The following is a 9,999-nucleotide window of genomic DNA, read 5'->3' on the forward strand; positions in this document are numbered from 1 at the left end:
TTGTGAATCCCAAAACCCACATGGAACTACGGTGCTTAAGAAGTAAATGCTTTGAGCAATTATTCAGCATGGGGTTGATTACCCTCTTTGCAAGCCAATTGCATTTTATCTTTTATCTTCTCCAAAACCCTATGTGATGATATGTATATTACACAAAGTTTGGTGGAAACCCCACTTTCATCCCATGTTCATTGAATTGTTTATCAAGATATGTCAGTGCTCTCAAATTTTGTAAGGGACTAGACATTGCCTCCTCTGTTGTGTCGAGGCTATGTCGATTATGGAAGCCCTACACTATCCCCACATGTGGTATCAGAGCAATGGACAAGACCAATGTGCACACAAAAAAGAAGAGAGTTTCATTAGAGTTCCTTTTGGCCTTTAAAGGCATTACAAGTTGTTCACATATGATGATTGCCCAAGTTGGGCTAACCCCCAACAGTGTGGATGGGGCATTTTTAAACAATGCTAATCAATAGTTGAATACATCTACTACAACCCAAACAAAGAGATTATGGCAATTTCATTACTAGTTGAAAGCATGTGCACAAATCTGCATACATGTTGAAAGCTTACACAATAGAAGAGGGGGCTAAGGAGGCAGAGGGGCAGGCAAAGAACGAGAAGACATAAGAAGAACTTTCTCTTCATGAAAGTTCATTGCATATTCAGTTCGTTTACATCACAACCTAAAAAGGTTGCCTTGAAACGCTGCCTTAATTGATTGATATACGTGTATAGGCAACTAATCATGCGGTTAAATTACATGCCTTATAAATTGTACATAAGAATGAGAAGGTGTTCAAACACACTTGATCTTACTAATGTTTCCCAACCTTGCCTACATTGTGGCCCCATATAAGAGCATTAAGTTGGCCACTAGGTACAATGGTTTTAATGCCTATAAAACGTAATCAAGGACAAAATCTAAGTATTGATATTAAGTCCTTGTACAAGAGAAGTGCCAAGAAAGCACTATAAGAGTATTGCATATGCTCGTGCATTTTGTTGTAGTAAGAAAATAGTTACCTAGAGAGATCTATCATACACCAGCCCAAGAACAATTTGTAATAGGTCATATTTGACGTTCCCCAATTGGTCTAATCTCTCAACATACTTAAGGATTTGCACATTGTGTCTTGGAACACGAATGGTTTGCATCTGGCTAGTTCTAGTGGACCATGCATGATACTGATGTGTCATGATTTGCATAGACATGTATGTGGGACTACGGATATTCCGCTTGTGCAAGAGCACAAGCTCTCTCCCACATAAAGGAATCCTAACACATCGAAGAACATCTATGTAGACAAGTGACCATAACTCTATGTAGACATCTATGTCCATAACTCTATACATGCATCCAACCCAAGCAACAAAGCTGGTTGCAACCTCTCTATACCTCCTTTCTAGGAGGCATATCTTCATCTGCCATCATATTCTTGTCCAATGTGGGAGGCTTAGTCTGGTTGCAACCTCTCTATACCTCCTTTCTAGGAGGCATAACTTCATCTGCCATCATATTCTTGTCCAATAAAGGAGGCTTGATCGGAAGCCACGCCAAAAAAACAGAGCCGCTATCAACCATTTGGTGACATAATTGTGTGAGCATGAGAGTGTTGGGGAAACACGCATGCCTAATGTAGTGTGACGAAAATAGGCGAGCAAAAGCACTGCAGCTCATCCAACCAGCTGACTGCACCTATGCAATCAAATAATTGTGTGCATGAAAAAGGACCTGTGGTAAAACACCCAGCCAAGTGTGCATGGTGTCATGAGCATGATGTCTAGCACAGGCTGTGGTTGTCTCATCTGTCCAAGACTCCATGGCACAAGGAAGGTAGTATACCCCACCTGGAGTGGGTAAACTTGTATCCCTGGCCACTCACATTGACAACAACATTGGCCAGAACCATACTAATATTTCAGACCAATTGAGAATCCAAAAGCAAACAAAAAGACTAATCAGATAACGAAGACTCCACAGAGAGAGAGAGAGAGAGAGAGAGAGAGAGAGAGAGAGAGAGAGAGAGAGCAAATGACACAAACAACTCCCAATTAACAGAGATCTACAACCTGGTTGCATCGCTTCACCTTGAGGACCGATTGACATGCAACAATAAATATCAGGTGGACAATATGGCCATGTAGATTTTTCCAATTCGTCATGGTGGTTACAGTTTCAGGCAAACTCAAAAGTTACATTGATGTGTGGATAGGGGTTCACAATGGGGATGAGGAGGGAAGTCAGCTCGCCAATAAAATCATAGTTCTCAAATGGCTCAGTGGTGAGGGCCACGTCCAGCATGATGACAACAGACCGGAGGTTGGGACAACGCTGCAAAAGCTCGGCGATCCACTCAGAAAATGCTACGCAATTCTCAGGTAGCATAACTGTATTGACGACGACATTTCCCATTTCCTCAAAGCATGGTGGATCTACCATGGATTCAACGATATAGATATTCGGATAGTCCATTGTAAGTGCTTGCAAACAGGGAAATGCGTAACATATCGCATCCAAATTGATCAGCCCCTTGTAAGGTAGGCTTCCCTGTATTGTCAACCTACATAGCCCTAACCCAGCTTTACATATTATCTTTGAGTACATACGCAACCATGCATTCTCAAAATCTGCAGAGTTCAAAAGCTCTAACACTCTCAAAGAATCCATATTCTCCACTTTTAGCTGGCCTATTTCTGACTCATCAATCAAGAGGTGCTGCAGATTGTTTTTGCTAATTTCTAGCACGCGAATGTTCACTCCATCCAGCTCTAATCGACCCAAGCAATCCCCAGCTGTGAATTCTGCGACTTGCACACCTACAAGTCGTAATTCCTGCATGCTTTCGGCATTGCCCTCTAGTTTCCGCCTCCAATGCAAGCGACCTGATGGCATTGCCTTCATGTATAAACACAGCCTTCCTAGCTTGTTGTCATGGAGCACAAGCACAGAGGAAACTTCTGTCATCATACAGTCTATATCCAAAGTCTCCAGATTGCAGATATTGAGCTCCATTTTAGAAGGTGCCTCCGTGACACACAGATTTTTCAAGGACAAATGCTTCAGCCTTGGAAAGAGTGACAAAATACGCACAAAGTGCTGTGCGCTTAACCCATCAATGACCGTGTCGAGAGCAAGCGACACGAGAGACGGAAATCCATTCACAAATCTATTCACTCTGGGTATGTATGCATGGTGCCACTCCAAGTGCTCAAGAATGCTGGCATCACTCGCTAGTCTTTCGAACACGTTTACATTTGGCATCAATGGGCTGGTAAGAGTGAATGACTTAAGCACATGCTTCACATGAAGTAGACATGCCGTCAGCATACCTGCATGCATTTTGGACTTCTTCCCATATTCACAGCGGATTGCTAATTCCTTCAAGCATGTTGTGCGCATCACTGTCTCTGCAATTATCAGCTCTCGCACACCCGCGAAATCTTGCTTTTCAATCACTTTTGGCCAGTCCAAATCATCAAAGCTAAGCTTCCGGATGTAGCTTGTTGCTGCCTCTCGCCATTTGCGGCATGCCACAGATGCGACTGCAATGTCTCGTGCTCTTACCATCCGAGACAATATCTTGCCCACCAATTCAGCAGGGAAGGAATCCATTGTGGTGTTATACACGGGATCCAGCTTCCTGCAATTTGATTGGAAAAACCAATTCGTTGCATATTGAGAAAAGAAACAGAAGGACTTCGAAAGCCGAATACCCGGCGCCACACACACAGGCACCAAAAACCAACATTCTATCCACACTTGCAGCAGGAACCATCGACTAGGCTCTGTGAGTGTGTGTGTGTGTGTGTGTGTGTGTGTGTGTGTGTGTGTGTGAGAGAGAGAGAGAGAGAGAGAGAGAGAGCTCTTCTTGAGCGAAGGCTCATTCCCGCCAGCGCCCGCCATTGCAAAACGAACGTGCTCCGGTCCGAAGGCACTCCTGAGAAGAGTGTATGATGATATACTTTAGGGAATATCACCATAAATACCCCTATAATTTGTGGAAACTCCCAAAATACCCCCTCTAATTTCAAAAATTCCCAATATACCCTTGCATCATTTTGGGATGAATTGGCCCCAATTTTTGCATAGTCTCATGTTTACGACAATGCAGATCTATCTTCTAGCGTCTAGACAAAATTATCACCAATTAGCTCACAAATAGAGGCATTTGTGCTCAAAAATGATGAACAATTTCGTCTTTCTAAAGAGCCCTCAATACCATCTTAAATCCTAGCTCTATCATAATAATCAATATCTAATTCTCCTAAATTATTTTCTCATGTTAAACTGATCATTTAATATGGGGAAGTGCCAGGGGAGAAAAAGCTAGAATATTGGTTAAGCTAGCAGACCGGCCACAGTAGGGATCCAAAGGAGGGAAAATAGGGATCCAAAGGGGGGGCCATCTACAAACGAGCCATGTGCAACAATGGGCTAAAAAGACCCAATGGTTCAGTCCATTAAGACTTCCAAAATGCTAAGGTTCCAAAATTCAAAGGTTGTGTCCAAAGGTCAACCATAGGGGAATTGGATGATTTGTGTGTGTACAAAAAAATTCTTTACAATCCCTACTTAGGAGGGGGCGAGCCTTGCATGTAGGGGATGAGAGAGAAAGCCACACACACACACACACACACAAGCTCCCTTTACACAAAGGGAATGAGGGACACATGTCAGCTCCCTAGGCCAGATGCCCACAAGGTGTACCCAATTCCTATTGGATGGCCTTGGAGGTGGACCAATGAGAATTAGGCTAGAGTAAATCTAGTTTAATTAATTTAAAAACACTTAATAAAAGAACCAATGAGAATTAAGTCCTCTAGAAGACTATTGGACAGTCTCCCAAGGGGTCCAATGAGCATTCAGCAGCCCAATGGCTTGCCTGATTCCTATTGGCCAGGAGGCAAAGGGGTCCAATGAGAGTTTAGTTGAATTATTAAATTACCTAAAGCTCTCACAAAAGGGAAAAGGGGGACACATGTCAGAAGGCTATCACTTATGCTGCTTAATTGTCATTGGCTAACCCTAGGGAGGTCCGATGAGAGGACAGCAAGAGCAAATAGCAAGAGGGCTCGCCCAAGAGAGAGAGAGAGGGGGGGGGGGCTGATTTTTGCAAGGCGTTATCACACACACACTCTCACACAGTCTAGGTGAGAAGCAAGAAAAAGACTATCTCTTCCCAAGCTTTAATGGAGAGCTCATCACCTACTCCAGGCTTGTGAGATAGAAGCCTACATCGACACACTCTTGGCATGCGGATGCAAATCCAACCAAGAGCCAAGCTCCAATGCATGCTCATCTCCTCTACCAAGCTAATTACTAAGCTAAGCTATGCTAATATGAGTGATTATGTGAGGAGATGTACATCTTTCTCGTAAGAATACTCCTTCCTCTCAATCTACTCTCATACCCTGCTAGCTCTCACCATCTTTGAAGGTGTGTGAGGTCTTGGGTCTGAGACTGGGGATAATTGATGTTGTGTTTGCTAAGTGTTTTGCTTAGTGCATGAAGCTTTCATCTTCATTGCACTAGCTAGTCTTGAAGGAACACAAAGAATTGTATTGTACAATGTCTCTCTTGATGGGAGAAACCATAATACAAAGCTTTTTGGAGGGGGAACCGGCTCCATGCAAATCCGGTCCTCAACTGTTGTCAATAGCTTAATTTCTCTCTCTTTTGAAAGTATTGTTCATGCTATCTAACTAGGTGTTATGCTTTTTGTTGCTCTCTCCACCCAAGCACTCTTGTAATTCTCATTAGGAATCTATTCTAATGAAATGCCCACTATGTTCATGCTAATTTCCGCTACACACAAGTTTTTAGGCCATTAAAGGTTACAAGCTCTATCGTCTTCTATTGAGGAGAACCATTCTTCCTATGAAGAGTCGCAAAAATAATTGTTTTTAGAGATGTTTGCGAGGTTAATTAGGGGTATTTCAGGAATTTTGGTAAAATGGAAGGGCATTTTGGGAATTTTTGGACAAATATGACGGGTACATTGGGAATTTTTCACATTTGAAGGGTATTTTGGAATTTCCACAGATTACACAAGTATTTTGGTAATTTTTCCTAAACTTTAAAGGGAAAAATCCATAGAGATGGTTCTTTTTTACTTGATAAGCCTAGCGTGATTTTTCACTTTCTCCAATATGGAGTGAGCCAATTGCCTAGTGTCAATGGTTGATCAATAGAGGATCCGATGGCTCTGGATCCCATGCTTTTAACGCAATTATATTGCACACAAATCAAGCTATTAATGGTTGCACTCAAGCGAAGGCTTTGTCGTACGAAACCACAACTTCTTTCACCTGACACAAGTTGTTCCATGCAAGTTGCATGTTGGTAGCAAGGTTGGGCAAAGGTTGGAGACTAAACTGTAGATTCAATCTTCCATGGGCTTTTTGTCCCTAATGACAACGGAAGAATCAGATATCTGTAAAAGGAACTTGAGCATGAGGCTAAGTGGAAAGAAGAGGAACGACACAAAAGTAGTGGTGATGGTAGACATGATAGAAGAAGTGAACACGACAATTGACATGATGGCACAAGTCATAAAAGAGATGATGATGGAGATCGCATTAGACATTATCAACACGATGATGAAGCTCTCGGTAGACATGATCAACATGAGAGAAGGTAAGAAAGACGAGAAGACCATGATAGAGAATGAATATAGAAGGGATCGTAGCCATAAGAATGTCGATCAAAGGAATCACAAAGAGCATGATTATCTCCAGGATAGATATAATGGATATGATGGCAATGTAGGAGAAATCGAGATGATGAAAACACAAGCTCTTCAAAATGGTATCAACTATGGAACCTGAGGACTTGAGTTGTTATGTGTTTATCGAGATAACACATATGATTGCTAACGCAAATTTGTGTGAAGTAGATAGTAGTGTGTGAGGTCGATATATGAGGTGTTGGTGTCACTAGCACATCAACTAGTGAGAACGCCAAGTATGTATGATCAGTTCGGATGGGGTATTGTGGAGTAGGGAATGAGGTAACTAGGTGTGATGCCTATAATGACCCCATAAGCTAATCCACCACCATGCCTTTGTGTTCGTGTGTCTCCTCCATGTGGGAAGCATGCCAAGTCCCCCAAATCAGGCCATTGTGTCATTGCATTATAAGATGGTGATTTCATTCCAGTTCTAGTAAAAGATCCTCGTAATGGCCTCTTTCTAGCCCCCACCTCTATTGGCTCTGGTAGGTGTAGCATCTATGTGTCATAATAATCATACATATCACATTGACGGTGCTATGTGCAGGTGTTGAAGTCCCTTGCATGGTAGTGGATGCTAGGACAATCATGCAAAATCATCCCTGAACACCATTTTTAGTTTGTTGGACATCCCTAGGGAGTCCAATGTCACCCTCAAATACAGATGGATCAAGTTGTGGACAAGATAAATACAAAATGTATATCACACATTGTTTCCTCTTTTGAGTGGTGGGACTATAAATGTAAGTCCTAATGAGGCACGTGTGCAACCATTGCAGGTTTCAAATGACGTTACTAATCAGCCATCTATTTGAAGAAAATTTACAAGATGTAATTTATGACGATAGGGCTCAAATGAGCAAGCTAGAGGTATGCCAAGGCGGATGGTGCAAATCGTACATGAAAATAAGTTAGGTATACCTTTCTCTAGTCGTACTCTTTCAAGTTTGTGGCATGCCTCTTATGCATTTGATTGTTATGTTTTGACTATGTCTAGTACATATGACAAGGAAGAGCCTCTATCATTTGATGAAGCACAAAATGCAAAACTTTGGTTGGCTACAGTGCAATCTGAGTATGATGCTATTGTGGATAATGGCACATAGCCTTTGTGTGACTTGACTCCTAGCAAAAAGGCCTTCGCTATTAATTGGATTTTCAAGTCGAAACATAAGCCTAATGATAGTGTTGATTACTGTGATTCTAGATCTGTGACAAAGTGCATGATCCGAAAAAGGGCATTGATTTTGATGAGACTATTGCTCCCACTTGTCGTATAACTAACATTTGTAGTTGTTTAATGCATTCAATCTACAAGCACCCACCTAGGACACCACATTTTTAATGAATTTGTACTCTATTATTTTTTTGAGCTAGTGTAGCTATACCACATGTAAATCCTGATTCCAAAGTAGAAAATCTGTCCCCTGAGTTGTAATTCTGTCATAATATGTGTAAAGGCCGATATGAGCCGGTCATTGCCCATTTAAAAATCCCTAGTATAAAAGACAATAACCTTAGTATGAAAAGGAGAGCTTATCTTTTGGAGAGAAGAAGCTTTGTTGTACATACGCTCAAGTGGCCAAGTAGCTCCAATCTGTAATCAACATATCTAATGATTGGGTAGTCCTATTTTGATTTTGAAACTTGCATTGTGTTCCTCTTTCCATGATCTTTCATTCAAGTGTAAGCATTTCAAGTTCTGTTGAAGTTTGTGACTACACGTTTGTGAGCCTAATGTTCAATTTTGAGTCATTAAATTACTGTTTTTTGATGCCGTAGGAGAGTGTTACTTACTAGACCTAAAGGTGACATGTCTAGGTTGTTCTATTATAGTTCCTATGACTTGGGTCATGATGGATCACGATCCATGTACCTTGTTAGAATGATGCTAGACTTTGTACGTTGGTCCCGTTAGGCCTAATGAAGCTTCCTTTAAAGTTTCATGACAATCCAAGTCTGTTTAGTCGACAAAATGGCGTGATGATCGAGAGCGGTGAGAAAGGGCATAGGTAGATTTCTTTATCATTGTGTGGTGATGTAATGGAAATGGCCTATGAAATTTGAGAGTGGTGAAATCAGGAAAATTAGAGAAAGCATTTTTGTGTACTTCGAGAGCATAGAGGGTGAACTTAATTGATGTTAGCAACATAGAGGATGAACTTAATTGATGTTAGCAACATAATCATAGTACTTAATTAACTTGGCATGAACAATACTTTTGCAAGAGAGAGAGTTTATAGAACATGACAACAATTGATGACCCGATTTATGTGGAGTTGGGCCCCTCCAATAGGCATTTGTATTATAGATTTTCCCATCAAGAGAGACTTGGTACAATAAAATCCTTGTGTTCCTTGTGACCTAGGTGATGCAATGAAGATGGAAAGCTTCATGCATCACGAGCATAACAAAAACTTTGCAAAAAGCATTAACTATCCCAAGCCTCATTCCCAAGGCCTCAAGCACATTCGAAGGTCGAGAGAGCTAGCGGGGAATGAGGGTAGGGAAGAGGAAGAAGAAACATTCCATAGGAGAAAGAAATATTTCCTCACTTATCATCACTCTTCTTGCTAGCATACATAATACTCTAGTAAAGCTCTTCAAACATGGACCGCGAGCCATGTATCTTTTCCAAAATTTTGAAACAAAACCTAGCCATTATGATCTACATGCTATTTCTAGCCTAATCCCAAATTTTCATCTCATTTGGACCTCAAAACGCAAGTCAAAATCCCAAAATTATACGGGTACTCTCAGCAAGTGCAAACATTGACCTAATTTCCAATCCAAAAGTCCAAACCCAAAAAGTTTGATACCATAGTATTTAGTAATCATGCTATCCAAAAAATTCAATCTGGCCTCCAAACATGGATCGCGATCCATGTACCCATGATGACAACTTGACCTAAAATTTTCCCTGACTGTAGTGCATAAACAAGGAAACATATCCCCAATTCTAATTTTGGAAAAAAAAAAAAAGCAAATTTGTGTCAAAAGACATCAAAACACAAGACAAACTGATAACCGCAGAGCAGACCTAAAGTTTAGCCTTTGACCTATCAAAACATTTCCAAACCCAAAAATGTTTAAGATATCTTGTGGACATAGAGAATTACAAGCTCTCTAGAGATCAAGTCCAGATGTGTTGAAACATGGATCAAGATCCATGTACCCCAACCTCAGAATTTAGTGAAAATTGATACAGAGCCTATTAATGATCTTGACTGGCTACTGTCAAAATTTGAAGTCAAATCTGATA

The 9,999-nt window shown here is 41.1% G+C and overlaps 1 protein-coding gene across 1 annotated transcript; it reads right to left on the reverse strand.

Annotated features, from left to right (window-relative positions):
* Positions 1-2,028: 2,028 nt before the first annotated feature.
* On the reverse strand, positions 2,029-3,937 carry LOC147434967 (F-box/LRR-repeat protein At1g67190-like). Its single transcript, XM_086490064.1, has one exon. The coding sequence runs from the start codon at positions 3,908-3,910 to the stop codon at positions 2,183-2,185; it is 1,728 nt and encodes a 575-aa protein (XP_086346190.1). The 5' UTR covers positions 3,911-3,937; the 3' UTR covers positions 2,029-2,182.
* Between the last annotated feature and the right edge of the window lie 6,062 nt (positions 3,938-9,999).

The sequence above is a fragment of the Adiantum capillus-veneris genome, chromosome 19 (assembly GCF_014529385.1).
Source record: "Adiantum capillus-veneris isolate H3 chromosome 19, ASM1452938v2, whole genome shotgun sequence".
Taxonomy (NCBI): domain Eukaryota; kingdom Viridiplantae; phylum Streptophyta; class Polypodiopsida; order Polypodiales; family Pteridaceae; genus Adiantum; species Adiantum capillus-veneris.